Consider the following 15,611-nt stretch of genomic DNA (forward strand, 5'->3'; position numbering starts at 1 on the left):
TTAAGAGGTTTTCTAAAAATAGTGCCAAAAACGGAGCAAAGTAACCCCATGTTACGGTATCTTTGAATATATGCCAGCACAGCTATTGAAATATTTTGAAGGTATTTTGAATTATTTTTGGGCAATAAATTAGAAAAGTTTATTTTTCAATTGGTTCCACAAGGGCAAAAGAAACTTGCATTCAAATTTAAAAATTGCTAAAATTATTAAGAATGCAAATGTGCCAGCACTTAAATAATAAAGGAAACCTCACAATTGACCAAAAATGGTATTTTAGTAACCATTTTTATATATATCACTTTGAACAAAACAAGTTTTATCTTTTACAAAAAAAAAAAAAAACAAGTCGTTACTTAAAAAGTTTTCGAAATTCTCATTTCTTATTCAAAATTCATATTTTCTAAATTCCACGCAAAACAAAAAATTAAAATAAAAAAAAATGAAACTGGCTTTTGATCATCAAGAAAGAATTCGCCTCATAATGAACCAAATTGAAACTGAATTGTCCAACGTTAAGAAAATTCCTGAAAAACAAAACAAAGTTAGCAAAAATTCTAGCATTAACAGCACTAAATCCAGTGAACCTAATGCAAAAGATATCGAACTTAGCAATGCTTACAGACAACGTGCAATCAAAGCTCACAAGCAGAATAAAATCTTCACAGTTCATGGCAACTATACATCTGTTCGCAAAGCCCTAATTCGTCGTGGATGGGTTGAAAAACTATCCCCAGGAAGATTACAAAAGCTCGAAAATCTATCATTTATGAGACTTGTTAAGGGTGCACGAAAAGGCAATGATTTTGAAGTTGCAATGCTTTCGAAAATTGTACAGCCCTTTCAAGCTAATTTCATTTGGCAACCAAAATATTTTAAAGATCAATATTCAGCAGTGAATCCCTTGAGAAATAGAGTTCGTCGGGCAAGGTGTTTGGATTTTTCAACAAAGGTTGGACTCATTGGATGTTTTGAGAATTCTCACTGGAATACAATTGAGAATGTTGCTGAAACAACTTGTTTGCCTTCTTATAAGCTTAGTACTAAAGAGGATGAATTGTGTTTTCTTCAAGACTTTCGACTAACTCAGTGTATCAGTGTTTTGGTGTTTCTAATTGAATCCATTAAGCCAAAGAATTTATTCGAAAAGAATGGAGAACTTCCATTGAGTGTTCTTGAGTTTCCAACAAATGTAGTTAAAGATTTCTGTAAGTCACAGGAGGCTGACTTTTTGGAAACTCCTGAACAGATAGATGACTTTTCCAAATGGGAAGTCTTTACTGCAAACGCACAGCTTTTTATGCAAAAGGATCAGAAAATTAATTGCTCTGAAGAGGAATGTTCGAAAATACTGAACAAAATTGAAGAAACTGTTAAAAAAGTTAAAAAATATAAGCCGTTTCTGCATTCATATGGGTCTAAGAATCTATGGATCCTTAAACCTGGTTTCCAATGCCGCGGTCAGGGAATTGTCATTATGTGTAATTTCTACAATATAGTCAACTATGCTGCTTCAAGACCCAAGTCAAATTATATCGTTCAGAAATATATCGGTAAGGCTCTTAAACCATTCCTTATTTGTCTAACTTTTTGCATTCCTAGAAAAACCTTTGCTTATTTATAAAACTAAATTCGATATACGCCAATATATGGTTGTGGCCATTTTTGACCGAATCTCAATTTGGATGTACAAAGACTGTTATTTGCGTTTTAGTTCCCGTGAATTCAGCTTAGGCGATTTAAGGGAAGCCATTCATATAACCAATAACAGCATTCAGAAAAAGTACAAAAACGGAGAACGAGATTCGAGACTCCCATTGCATAACATGTGGCATTTATCTGAATTCAAGTCATATCTTTCCGAACAACATCAAAGTGAAGCTTGGGATGACAAAATCTATCCTGGATTTAAGAAAACCCTTATAGCGATTGTGTTGGCAAGTTTAGAAGAAACAGAATTTACAAAGAATTCTTTCGAATTATATGGATGTGATTTTATGTTGGACGAGAAACTTGATCCATTTTTGATAGAAATTAATTCTACACCTGATTTGTCTCCTTCTACAACTGTAACAGCAAAAATATGTCCAGCTACTTTGGAGGATCTTATGAAAGTAGTTGTTGATCATCCAAAAAATCCAAAAACATCGACTGGGAATTTTGAATTGGTTTATCAAATTGATTGTCCAAGGAAACATCAAAACCCAACGGATATGGTAGTTGTTGGTCAAACAAAGATATTGCATATTCCCCCGGTGATTCAAAGCAAAAAGTCGAAAATAAAGAAATTTCTAAAAAGAAAGGTACTCAGGAAACGAAGCCAGAATATGAAAGCTAAATAAAGTGCAGTGAACTTTTTGACCTTATTTTACTTCTTTTTTTTGTTAAATGCCTTTTTCTCGAAAAAGTTCCAAAGGCGTATTTTCACTTCAGATTCTTTGATGTAGAACAAAACAATCCTGGATCGACGGGGTAGGTACCCCTTGTCTTAAAATTCGGAATTGTTAAAAATTCTATTCATAACTAAAAACCAAAAGCTTTTTTTTTCATTCGAAACAAGTTTACAGATATGAGATCACAGTGAAAATTGTCTAAAAATTAGGAATTTTAAAAAATTTTCTCAAAATCCATCGAATGAAACATCAAAAGAAAGAACTATTTAGACTCTATTCATAACTGAAAACCAAAAGTTTAGAGGAGTTCGGGTTGCTGAATTATTTGCAATCGAAATATCTGTTGTTATTTTTTTTTTCATTCGGAATCAGATATTTTCGGATCAAAGTCTCGAAACAAGTTTTGGTTTACAGATATGAGATCAGAGTGAACAGGCCTATGCATTCGCTAAAAAAATTTCAAATTAATTTTTTTAAGATTTTCGAAAATTATCCAAGGGAATTTTCAAAATCTTTCTCCAAATTTATCGAATGAGACATCAAAAGAAAGGACTCTTCAGACACTATTCATAACTGAAAACCAAAAGTTTGTAGGAATTCAAGTTGCTGAATTATTTGCAATCGAAATATTTGTTTTTTTTTTTTCATTCGGAATCAGATATTTTCGGATCAAAGTCTCGAAACATGTTTTGGTCTAAAAACTCGGAATTTTCAAAAAATTTCTCAAAATCCATCGAATGAAAAATCAAAAGAAAGGACTATTTAGACTTTATTCATAACTGAAAACCAAAAGTTTGTAGGAATTCGAGTTGCTGAATTATTTGCAATCGAAATATTTGTTTTTTTTTTTTTTTTCATTCGGAATCAGATATTTTCGGATCAAAGTCTCGAAACAAGTTTTGGTTCACAGATATGACATCACAGTGAAAAGGCCTATGCACTCAGCTAAAAAAATTAAAAAATTATTTTTTTAAGATTTTCGAAAATTATCCAACTTTTCTCAAAATCCATCGAATGAAAAATCAAAAAAAAGTGCTATTTAGACTCTATTCATAACTGAAAACCAAAAGTTTGTAGGAGTTCGGGTTGCTGAATTATTTGGAATCGAAATATTTGTTTTTTTTTTTTTTCATTCGGAATCAGATATTTGCGGATCAAAGTCTCGAAACAAGTTTTGATTTACAGATATGAGATCACAGTGAACAGGCCTATGCATTCAGCTATTTTTTTCAGATTTTCAAAAATTATCCCTTGTCTAAAAATTCGGAATTTTCAAAAATTTTCTCAAAATCCATCGAATGAAACATCAAAAGGACACAGTACATATAAAAAGGTAATATATTCCGAACTGACATTGGTCGCCAGATTGTCAAAACATGACACTTTGGCGACCAATGTCAGCTACCGAATTCTTAATTGTTTAAAATACCGACGAAAAATGCACAAAAACCGATAAACCACGCACACCACTAATTTTTAAACAATTATTTACCATTTTCCGCGATGAAACACGAAGAAAATTTGTTATTTTTTAATTTATAATATTATTAAATGACATTTTATAAATTAAAACAAAAACAAATTTCCTGTTTACTGCGATTGAAATATAAAAATTAAAGGCCGACCTGACAGATTGGTGCCCATTTTTGACAAACAAATTTTGACAACGTTCGGAATATATTACCTTATTATGTGTACTGTGCTATTTAGACTCTATTCATAACTAAAAACTTAAAATTTTGTAGGAGGTCGGGTTGCTGAATTATTTGGAATCGAAATATTTGTTTTTTTTTTAAGTCGGAATCAGATATTTTCGGATCAAAGTCTCGAAACATGTTTTGGTTTACAGATATGAAATCACAGTGAACAGGCTCTGCAAAAATTCAGGAAAAATAAAAAATAATACTTACTGGTGATGGTAAAAGTTTGAGGAAAATATCGCAATACACGGTTGCCAATTTTTCAGATTTAATTTATTCTGCAAATTCATTTAATTCCAATTTCCAACTGACTCAAAAAGCAAATTTTCAATGAAGGATAAATGCGGAAGGTCCTAACAAATATATATGAAAAGCTTAATTCTTCCTGTAGTGCATGCAATTGTATACTTGCGATTACATTTTCTTTCAATCGGCAAAACACATTTTCAGCTATTACTTACTTACCTTCAAATACCGCATACATACATAACTTTTTCAAAAACAAATCAGGATGAAAAGTCAAGTCATATCAACAAAATTCAACAACTTCTATAAAACCTCATTTATTTTTTTTTTTGCATTTTTTTGTTAATTTTTTTCAACTATATTTTTTTTTTTGTTTAAATGAAGATCAGAAATCAATTTTAGGTTTGTAGGTAGTCGATATTAACACATTTTATTTTTCAATTTAATTGAGTTTTAAGTAATATTTTTTTGTTTTCAATAATTTTTGTTTTTTAATTCATAAACTTATCTTAGAACTATTTTTTTTTTGGTTTTGTTTTTCTTTTAAGTTTGCATACATTTGTTAAAAGTTTCATTAAAACAGCTCAGGTATTTGAAAATACAACGTTAAATGTGTTATTATGTATATACTTTACTTTATTTTATATTTTGTTTTTTAATTTAATTTAATTTTTATTTATTCAATATGACACCATTTTAAGTTGAGTAAAAAATAAAAGATTTTAATCATACATTTAAAGAGATATTATACCAACTTTGAAGACAATATTGCGAATCCGAAAAATCCATGGGTTTTCAGTTTTTTTTTAAATAGGTACACTTTTTATCTATGCAGTTTTTATATATTTATTTACATAATTCCTACAGTTTGAAATAACTGTATTACAAGGTTTCTTTTTAAAAGAGAAATGTTTTAAAATAGTGTTTTCTTTTATTTTCTTATTAATTTATAAAACATAAATTAGAGGTAAAAAAAAGTAATCAGGCATAGTTTTTGTGTTTTATGCAGTTGAAATAATTTTCCCATTATCATGTATTTATTTTTGTTTTTCTTTGGTTTAATTTTGTCTTAACAAATGTTACCATTTTCAGAGTTATTGTCTTGTACCGTTTTCTTTTATTTTTAATTTTAATTGTAATTTTTATAAATATAATTGAAGGTTATTGCAAATAAAAATATTTTTCTTTAATAAAAGCGTTGGTTTTTAAAAATTGAAGTTACTTCAATTGTTGGTAGTAACGATATATCAAACAAATGCTATGTTGTATTTTTTTTTTAAATTAATTAATTTATACTTATCTGCTATAATACTTTATAATTTTTTTCTTAATTAATAATTTTTTTTTATTTCAACTCGGTCTGCTTAATATCTACTTAACTATATACGTTTCCTGATTTAATTAATTTTTTTTTTCTTTATTTAACAACATTTGCACAAACATATAACTTTTTAGTGTTATAATATACGCACATATTCTTAAATATTTATTTCTGTTTTTTTTTTTTAATTTTTTTTTTTTAATGGTGCTGAGAAAATAATAAGATGAAAACATAAATTACATAATAATATATATATATTACATTTTACATATACAATTCTATTAACTATTCACAGCATTTTGATTTCACATATTTTAAAATCTGTGGATAACATGTTTTTAATTTTTTTTGTTTTGTGTTCAAAATAAATGAATTCATGTACCTGTACACGTAAGTACCCGCACTTGTCCTTCCATTTATGTTTTCTTTTTTTTTTTTTTTTAATTAATATCAATATTTCAAAATATAAGAAATTTACTATGCCAAACTGTTTTTTTTTGTTTTTGTAATGTAACTTTGTTTATTATTTTTGTATCGCACCAACTTTCTACATGTTTTTATTTTTCAACTTTTTCTTAGTGTATAATGTGAAGCTTTCTAAGCTTTTTGAACAAGTATTTTTGATTTTAAAACTAAAATTTAAAAATGACCGCCCATATTTATACTTTTTTTTTAAAACAAACGCTAAATTATTATTTTAACTATTCTATTGGAAATGGTTCCTTTAGGTACATATTTCTATAACAAAAGAGGAACATATATTTAAGTTTGAATGATTTTTTATTTTTGTTAATTTTATAAATACGGTTTATATATTTAAAATATTTATAAATTGTTTAACTATGATACAAAGTAACTTTGTAACAAGGTTTAAAAAAAAAATAAAATAATTTAAAAATTGTAGTAAAGAAATAAAAATTAAACAAATAAAAGCTGTTTTGGTTCAGCATGGCTGATTTTGAAATTTGTTTATTATTTTTTTTCGATTTTGTTTCTTTTTTGTAATTTTTAAGAATTTTAATAAATTCAATTTTTATTTTTACACTTTTCTTTCTAATCTATGTAATGTAATGTTATATACGTAATATATATATCTATTTAATAATCAACAATTTCCATTTTAAATGGCTTCTTACTTGTTGGCACTGCTAAATTATTCCCTGTTGCGGGTGACTTCAATAACGATATATTTCGCATAGTAACTGGCTGATCTTCGTCATCGTCTGTATCATCACTGCGGGTACTAACGCGGCCACCCATTGCTGGTCCGCTGTAATCTTCATCGTCCTATAGATTTTTTAATATTATAAAATTGAGAAATTAATTTATTTTGTAGGTATGATTTGTGATTTTTTGTATCTAATTTATAGCAGTAAATAAAATATTTCTACTGACTAAAAACCACGATTAAATTACACTATTTACAACATTCTATGAATTTAAATAAAGATAAAATTAAATTTTTTTAAAGTGATATAAAATAGAAAACCAACAATATGTGTTAATATTGAATTAGAAGCAATAAAAACTATTAACTGGAAAGCGATAAATTCAATAAAAATACATAATGCGTTAGCTTAAATTTATACTAATTACAAGAAAAGCTTAGGTTAAGTTGCATAGGTCCTTAAAAAAACTAAATATTAAAACTTTCATCAATATAACATGGAATGACTTATTCCAAAAAAATAAAATTTACATAACTTAATGTACCTACAAATGTATATATTGCAAGAGAAAAAAATAAATTATTTGAAAACGGGCCTTTTAAAAATAGGCCAATTATCCAAAGTCATTTTCGAAACTTTTCAACTCTAAGATATTTGATAAATTTTACCACTGAAGATATTCCAGTACAGCAAATTTTTGCAAAAATAGCAGACAATTTTTTCGAGAAATTAAAAACTGTAAAATTTTGAAACTTTCTTTCAGATCCTGTCATTGGCAACTCAAGGATTCCTCAGGGAAGCCACCTAGGACCATTTTTTTAAAATTCATTTTAGTTATATAAATGCCATTATCTCATGCATAATTGCTGATGACAATGAAGATTTTTAAAACAATTAATAATGATTTTTTAACTGTCATTTCTTCATTTTTTAAGAGTATTTGTATTTGGTTAAGAAAACATTAATTGGCAATAATTACATGCGTTAGAATAATTTTAACAAACGCAAAGCTACATACATGCTATTGAATTTTTAACAATCAAATAATCGTGTAGGTTTATGTTTAGATACAATTTTAAGTCTTAAATAAACAGAATATTATTAAAACATAAGCCAAACCAACAAAAAAGGTGCAAATCTAAATAATTTACAGGTAAGTATTAATATATTTACCTACTATTAAATGTGTGTTAATATTATGTTGTTGTATGATTAGTTAGATCCCATTACAAAATCGGAGAGTATTTTTTCCATTTAGATATACATATAATGATCGTTAAATGCGTAAGACACTGACATAAACGTTCTTTTTTAAGCAATTATTATGTAGTTTCAACATATTTGGTTTAAGTTGTTGTTGTTATTTTTATGTTTTTACTTTTATATGTCAACCTGTATAAGTAACTTTTTTGGTTTTTAATTTTTTTTTTTAATTGAAGAGCCTTTGTTATACATAATTTTTTATATAATTTCTTATATTTACTGAAGCATTTTGTTTTCGATTTAATTTTATCTAAAATATGGATGAGTTCTATTTTCTTGTTTTTTATTTTAATTTTATTTTTTTATAATGTTTTTTCTTTGAGGAAGGCTCGCTTTGGTGTTTGCAATCTCATTCATGATTTTAATTTTTTTGATTTATATGTATTTTTTTTTCTTTCTCTAATTACAATGAATAAGATGTTGATTGCAATTTTAATTTTTGGATAATTTTTTGTTTTTCGTTCATAAATATTTATGATGTTTGTGCTTAGGTGAATTATCTGATCGTTGATATTCTTCAACTTGCACTTTAGTTTATTTTTGTTTTTGTTTTAATTTTCTTACTTAAAAAAAAAGAACGCAAAATTAAATTGTTATTTTTATATATTGACTTTGTTTAAACTCATTTTGAGTTTTTATTAATTTTTTTGTTTTTCGTTGATTTTCTTTGATTACTTAGTTCAATATTTTGTCCAGGTTTTTTGAGTTTATATTAATTCTGCAGAAATGTTGAGATAAAAAGGGAAAAAAGAACAAAACCAAAGGCCAAGGGCCATGGAAGAAAATTTATTTTATATAATTATCTAAAAATATTATTTTCGAAAATGACGTTAAACGTAGCACAAGAAAAATAATTCATGTTGAAATAAATAATAAACGTTGTACCTACTAAAATTTTCATTTGATCTTATAAAATAAAAACCCTGCAAAATGCCCTAAGTTTTCAAGGCAATGAACTCATAGTTTCCCGATTTGTTAGCTGTTAAAATTGAACTATTTAAACAGCTGTGTCGAGTTCCAGTATTATTTTTAGAGTTTGTATTTTTACCAGCTATGAATGTAAATTTAAAGCCAATTTATCATCCTTGATATGACATTTTGATCCTGGCTGCAATTAAGGCTCTAAAATTTTAAGTCATTACATAAACGTTTTCAATTGAATTTCATGCGAAACGTGTGAAAAACATTTGTTTAGTTATTTTTAAAATTAATTCATGTGTCGCCCTCTGTTTGTAAAAATTTGAAAAGGTAAGATGATGAAATTTAAAGTACACTGAACGAAAAAAATCTAATATTTTCTAAACTGGTTGCGATAGAAACTTTTTCTATTCGGTTTCAGAACAGTCAAAAGTGCACCTATCAGCCATTTCAGGCTTATCCATTTTCTACCGGACACCCTGTATATGTAAACTTTTTTACAATTGTTTCATACAAAAAACACTCATCGTATTCCACCTTTGTTTTAAATTTGGTAAATTAATTTCAAAAAATAAAAAAAAGTCTAAGCAACTGTTTTTATAAAAAAAAATATTGCTCATATGTACACCACCATGACACTTATTTATGAATTCATTATTATTATAGACCGAGAGCTGGGAGCATATTTTTTGCGTGAGAGGTAACCGATTCATATTAATATTAGAATAAGTCCCAGTCATGGTGATGACGAAAACGAACGTCTGCCAGCATGTGCCTGCGCCTTTGCTGAGAAAAAGTGCATCAAAAGTACATTTTTTCTGAAAATTGATTTAGTGAGGGTAACCACCTGGAAACAATTGGAACCTGACGCCCTCGTCGCCCTGATTACAAAAACACCCATGACAGACGTTTTAACCGCGCCCAAATACCCGACAGACGAGTCCGAAAACGCGTTTTTTTACACGTTTTTAGGGATTGGGGTAACCACCTAAAAACAATTGGAACCTGACGCCCTCGTCGCGCTGATTACAAAAATACCCATGACAGACATTTTAACCGCGCCCAAACACCCGACAGACGAGCCTAAAAACGCGCATTTTTACGCGTTTTTAGGGATTAGGGTAACCACCTAAAAACAATTGGATCCTGTAGCCCTTTACTCCCTGAATGCAAAAATACCCACGACAGACATTTTATCCGCGCCCAAACACCCGACAGACGAACTTGAAAACGCGATCTTTTACGCGAACGCAAGGGCTTGGGGCAACCATTTGAAATTTGTCTCATTCTGTTGGTCTTGACTCTCTGGCTTCAAAAATACCCATGACAGACGTTTTAGCTGCGCCCAAAACCCCCAACAGACGAGTCCTAAATCGCGATCTTTTCGCGAAATAAGAAACCAAGGACTTAAGGTCACCACTTGAAATTAGTCTCATCCTGTAGCCCTTGACTCCCTGATTGCAAAAATACCCATGACAGACGTTTTACCTCCACCCAAACCCCCAACAGACGAGTCATAAATCGCGATCTTTTTCGCGAAATAAAAAAGCAAGGACTTGGGGTAACCACTTGAAATTAGTCTCATCCTGTAGCCCTTGACTCCCTGATTGCAAAAATACCCATGACAGACGTTTTATCCGCCCAAACACCCGACCGACGAACCCAAAAACGCGATTAAACTTAATTGAAGATTTTTTTTTTTTTTTTTTTTTTTTTGACGGGAGGAAATCTTCAAAAGACACTTGGCAGTATTCGACACCAAGTAGTGTGGGACTCTTAACCACTAAAACCACCTCTTTATCAGGACCAATCTTGAGAGATCGACATCAGATTTTTCTTTCTTAACTTTGTAAAATCACTTTGGGGGAAGTTTAAACTTTTAATACTTTCCCATGTTTTTTTAGACCATAAGCTCATGAGGCTTGGTTCTTCTTAATCTCCGAACATGGTTTCTTGTATTCAAGACGGACACCATTTCAGAATTGGTATGACTTTGCAGTCTCTGATTATGCGATACAGCGTATTTTTTAACAACTTCTGTAACCGTTTCTATTTGTAGGTCACGATGTAGATCGCTATTTCTTATGTACCAAGGTGCATTAACTATTCCACGAAGGACTTTGTTTTGGAATTTTTGGATGATTTCGGTATTTGTTTTCTTTGTACAGCCCCATAATTGGATACCATAGGTCCAAACAGGCTTTAGTACTTGATTATACAGCATTATTTTGTTTTGGGTTGATAAATCAGAGTTGTTACCAAGTAACCAGTACATTTTTCTATATTTCAAGTTTAGTTCTTCTCTTTTCTTTTTGATGTGCTCTTTCCACTTTAGCTTTGCATCCAAAGTCATTCCAAGGTATTTGGCCGTATTGGCGTAAGGTACAGCTTGATTATTAATGAATATTGGAATATTGTTTATCTTTTTATTTGTAAAGTTTATATGTGAAGATTTTGTTTCATTGAGTTTGATACGCCATTTTTCGGTCCAATCTCTGACTGTGTCGACGGCATATTGCAGCTTTACTGCTCCCCTAGAGACACATTTGTCGGGTACCAAAATTGCGGTATCATCTGCAAAAGTAGCCATTATGGTGTGATTCCCAACTGGGATATCCCTTGTGTATAGTAAATACAGGGTAGGACCTAGGACACTTCCTTGTGGTACACCGGCTTCTATTTTCTTCAATTCCGAATATTCTTGATCGTACCTTACTCTAAACAATCGGTCTGAGATGTACGATTTTAATATTTCATAGTACTGTCTGGGAAGATCCCTTTGCAGTTTGTACTCAAGTCCCTCATGCCAAACCTTGTCAAAGGCTTGAGCAACATCTAAGAAAATAGCTGAACATACTTGTTTTTCTTCTAATGCTTTTTCTATTACATCCGTTATTCTATGAACTTGGTCTATCGTGGAATGTTTATTTCTAAAGCCAAACTGATGATTTGGGATTAACCTTCTTTCTTCTATAATTTTGCTAAGTCTCTTCAGAAGCAGTTTTTCAAAAACTTTTGCCATAATTGGTATAAGCGATATTGGTCTGTAAGACGTCACTTCTGTAGGTGGCTTACCTTGCTTGGGTATGACAATAACTTCAGCAATTTTCCAATGGTGTGGGACATACCGTTGCTTAAGGCATGCATTTATTATATATTGGAGTTTTATGAAGGCTTTCAAAGGCATTTCTTTCATAACCTGAGCAGTAATTAGATCGTAACCTGGTGATTTTTTATTTGATAGTTGATGTAAACACATACTTTTTATTTCTTTTAATCTTACAATTGGTATTTCACTTTCATCTATCTTATCAACTAACTGTAAGCTATTTTCAGCCGCGTTTGTTGGGTATGGCTTAAAAACATTCGCAAGATGCTCCGCGAAAAGGTTAGCTTTTTCTTTTGGGTTACCGATCCATTTCCCATCTTGAGATTTCAAGGGAGAGTTTAGTAACTGCGGTCTTTTCAGGCGCTTGGCTGCTTTCCATAGCGAAAAATCGGTTGAAGCATCAGTCGTTAAATTCTTTAGGAATGTACTGAGTGAATCATTTTTGAATTTATAAATTTGTTTTTTAAGATTGTTGCTTATACGGTTAAACGTTGTTTTATCATCTGGAAATCTAGTATTTTGCCATTTTCTTCGAGCTCTTCTTTTCTCTATTATCAACTCTCTTATCTCTAAAGGATATTTTATTTCATTTTGTCTTCTATTAGAAAATGTTGGAGTACTTTCTTCAGCGGCCTGTTGCACATCAGCAATAAATTGTTCCACTTCATGGTCAATTTGCTCGATTGTATTCATGGGAGATCTTAAATTTATAAAACTTAAAAGCCTTTCTCTAAAGTCACTCCAGTTTGTTTTCTTATTTACAAGCTTTGGATTACTTTTTTCTATTACTTCCGATTCACTTAGTGTTAGAATCACTGGAGTATGATCTGATGACAAGTCATAATTACCTTCGACACTAATGTGATTTCGTTTGATTCCTTTAGCTACGAAAAAGTCAATAAGGTCTGGTATTTTGTTAGTATCGGAAGGCCAGTAAGTAGGCGACCTGGAGGAATAGAATTCGCAATTGTATTTACGGCCTGCTTGGAAAAGTCTTTTGCCTTTTGTTGATATAAGTCTTGAACCCCAATGGGTGTGTTTCGCATTGAAGTCTCCACCAACAAGAAAGTTATGCCCAAGAAGATTTAATAGATCTGTATAGTCATCTTCTGTCGGGGAGCGCCTTGGTGGGCAGTATATAGCTGCTATCTTAAACTCTTTCTTTTTCATACCAATACTAATAGTTGTTACTTGCATATTCTCATTAGTAAGCTTGGTTTCTTCATAATGTTTTAAGCTTTCTTTTATAAGAATCGCCGATCCACCTCTTGCCTTGTCAGCTGGATGTGGAGCGTGGTAACATGAATAGTTTTCTATTACATTATCTAGACTTTGCCCATTGGAGAAGTGAGTTTCGGACACCAGGCAAATATCTATATGTTCTAGATCTAAAAAGATTTTTAATTCGGATAAGTGTTGTAAAAGACCGTTTGCATTCCATGTAGCGATTTTAAGTGTTCTGTCCATCATTGTTTGTTAATAGCGACTTTTTCGCTTAACTGTTTGATATTCAAATCCTGTTTATCAATTCTTTGAAGAATGAGGTGTAGCATTTCTTTTATGGAAGTCTCTTCATTCTTCCGCACATTTTTTAGAATCTGAGAATAGGCTTTATTTTCATCGCTTTTACTTTGAACAGCTTTTTTAGGCGGTTCATTCTTAGTATTGTTTTCAGCAGTTAAAACGGTATTTACTGTGTTTCTGGTTTTGTCTCTAGCAGATGTATTTTTGCTTCTGAACTCTTGGAATTTTTTGGCAACTGGGCAGCCTCTATAGCTCGCCGGGTGATTACCCTGGCAGTTCACACATTTTGCTTTCTGATCTTTGCTCATCGGACAATTTTTAGTTGCATGTTTTCCTTCGCACTTTACACAAGCAAACTCGCGGTTGCAGTATTTTTGGGTATGACCAAAAGCTTGGCAACGTTTGCACTGCGGAACAACTTTAGATTTTCGGAGTGGTTCAATTTTAACAGCTATGCCCAAGATTGATCTTACTTTATAAATCTCCTCGACACTTTGTTTACTATCAAAAGTTAGCATGAATAAAGGTAGTAACCTCTTACTTGTCGTCGATTCTTCAGAGGAGTTTTTTATTGTCTCATTCTTAAATAGATTGACTGCATCTAGGGCTTGGAAGCCTTTTTGTACAAGATCTTCCACTACTTCCTCGGGAGAGCACGAGGAATGAAGACCTCTGGCTATTACTTTTATTGGCCTTGTAGCTTTGTTCTCGTATGAGTGCCATTGAATTTTGTGTTTGCTCAGTTCTTCAGTGACAGATCTATACTCATCGGCTTCTTCGACTATGACTTTCCAGTTGTCTTTGTTGTACGATGTGTATTTGCAAGCTTTTTTAGTACATTTTTCTATTATTTTCTTGAGATCTCCAAAAATTGGAAATCCTGAGATCATAATTGGTGGTGGTGTAATTTTTTTGCTGCCTTTAGCGTGAGATTTTGATTTAGCATCAGCTACTGCATTATTCACTTTTTTAGTTTCTGTAATCAACTCTTTATTATTTACAGCTTCAGAGCTTTTCTGATTTCTTAAACAAATCTCGGGACTACCTGTTGCTTTACGTTTCTTTGTGATACGCTTATTTTTCTTTTTCTCAGTTTCGAACAAGAGTTCTTCTTCATCAGTTTGATATTCAGGTTCCATATATCTTGGACTTAACTGAAGCGTGGACTCTGCATCTTTCTTGCTAAGCAAAGAAACTTTCTCTTCGAGTTTTTTCACTTGTAGCTGAAGACTTTGGACTAGAACTTCAAGTTGTTTTCTTGCCGCTATTTCAATTTGCCATTCATCAAAGTAGTTTTTTGATTGGTCTTTCTCTTTTTCTTCGATGGAACTCTGTTGATCTGTGATGTCGATCTCTTCATTGATCTTGGTTCCTTTTTCGCTGATGTTTTTAACATCTGTAGTATTGTTTGAGGTTGTCGATGATGTAACCCCTGAAGTTAATTTATTTGGGGGAGTTCTTTGCATCTTTGAACTCCGTCTCTCAATATTTATAAGCAATAACAAAAAATTTTTTTCAAAAATTTTGCTTAAGTTTCATACATTTACTAATGCCAAAAGATTGGCTAGGCAATTAAAGGAAAACAACTATTTGAGAGTCATGGACAATCTTCCATCGTTTAGGCGATAAATGTAATTTTCTCACAAATTGACTTCAAACACAAAATATTTTGAACACAATGGTCAGCACCTACAATATTTGCATACACGTTTTTAAAAAGCCAGAATCTCATTTCTACATATTGCATTTATCGCCTAAGCCATGGAAGATTGTCCTTCACTCATATAGTTGTTTTCCTTTAATTGCCTAGCCAATCTTTTGGCATTAGTAAATGTATGAAACTTAAGCAAAATTTTTGAAAATAAGATTTTTGTTCACAAAAATCTTCAATTAAGTTTAATCGCGTTTTTGGGTTCGTCTGTCGGGTGTTTGGGCGCGGATAAAACGTCTGTCATGGGTATTTTTGCAATC

The 15,611-nt window shown here is 31.0% G+C and overlaps 2 protein-coding genes across 4 annotated transcripts in view; one reads left to right on the forward strand and one right to left on the reverse strand.

Moving 5' to 3' along the window:
- Positions 1-341: 341 nt before the first annotated feature.
- Positions 342-2,363, forward strand: LOC129918680 (tubulin glycylase 3B). Its single transcript, XM_055999361.1, has 2 exons — positions 342-1,550; positions 1,600-2,363. The coding sequence occupies exons 1-2, from the start codon at positions 440-442 to the stop codon at positions 2,337-2,339; spliced, it is 1,851 nt and encodes a 616-aa protein (XP_055855336.1). The 5' UTR covers positions 342-439; the 3' UTR covers positions 2,340-2,363.
- Positions 2,364-6,147: 3,784 nt separating this feature from the next.
- Positions 6,148-15,611, reverse strand: part of LOC129917838 (sodium-dependent neutral amino acid transporter B(0)AT3) — a 44,279-nt gene continuing 34,815 nt past the window's right edge. Inside the window, exons 9-10 of one of the 3 annotated variants that reach the window (XR_008772885.1) lie at positions 8,004-8,807; positions 6,808-6,944 (exon numbers count right to left, since the gene is read on the reverse strand). Coding sequence is in view for 1 of the 3 variants with exons in the window: in XM_055998016.1 (XP_055853991.1) it covers positions 6,756-6,944 (189 nt within the window). In the remaining 2 variants the exon portion in view is untranslated. Of the gene's footprint in view, positions 6,945-7,999; positions 8,808-15,611 lie in introns of all 3 variants that reach the window. The other 2 variants (XR_008772886.1, XM_055998016.1) reach the window with 2 other exon arrangements.

The sequence above is a fragment of the Episyrphus balteatus genome, chromosome 4 (assembly GCF_945859705.1).
Source record: "Episyrphus balteatus chromosome 4, idEpiBalt1.1, whole genome shotgun sequence".
NCBI classification, from domain to species: domain Eukaryota; kingdom Metazoa; phylum Arthropoda; class Insecta; order Diptera; family Syrphidae; genus Episyrphus; species Episyrphus balteatus.

Excerpts from the sequence above, each read along its gene's own strand:
- LOC129918680 (XM_055999361.1), top strand. The coding sequence starts at position 440 with ATGAAACTGGCTTTTGATCATCAAGAAAGAATTCGCCTCATAATGAAC. Across the intron at positions 1,551-1,599 it reads TATCGTTCAGAAATATATCG|AAAAACCTTTGCTTATTTAT; the intron begins GTAAGGCTCTTA and ends TTGCATTCCTAG.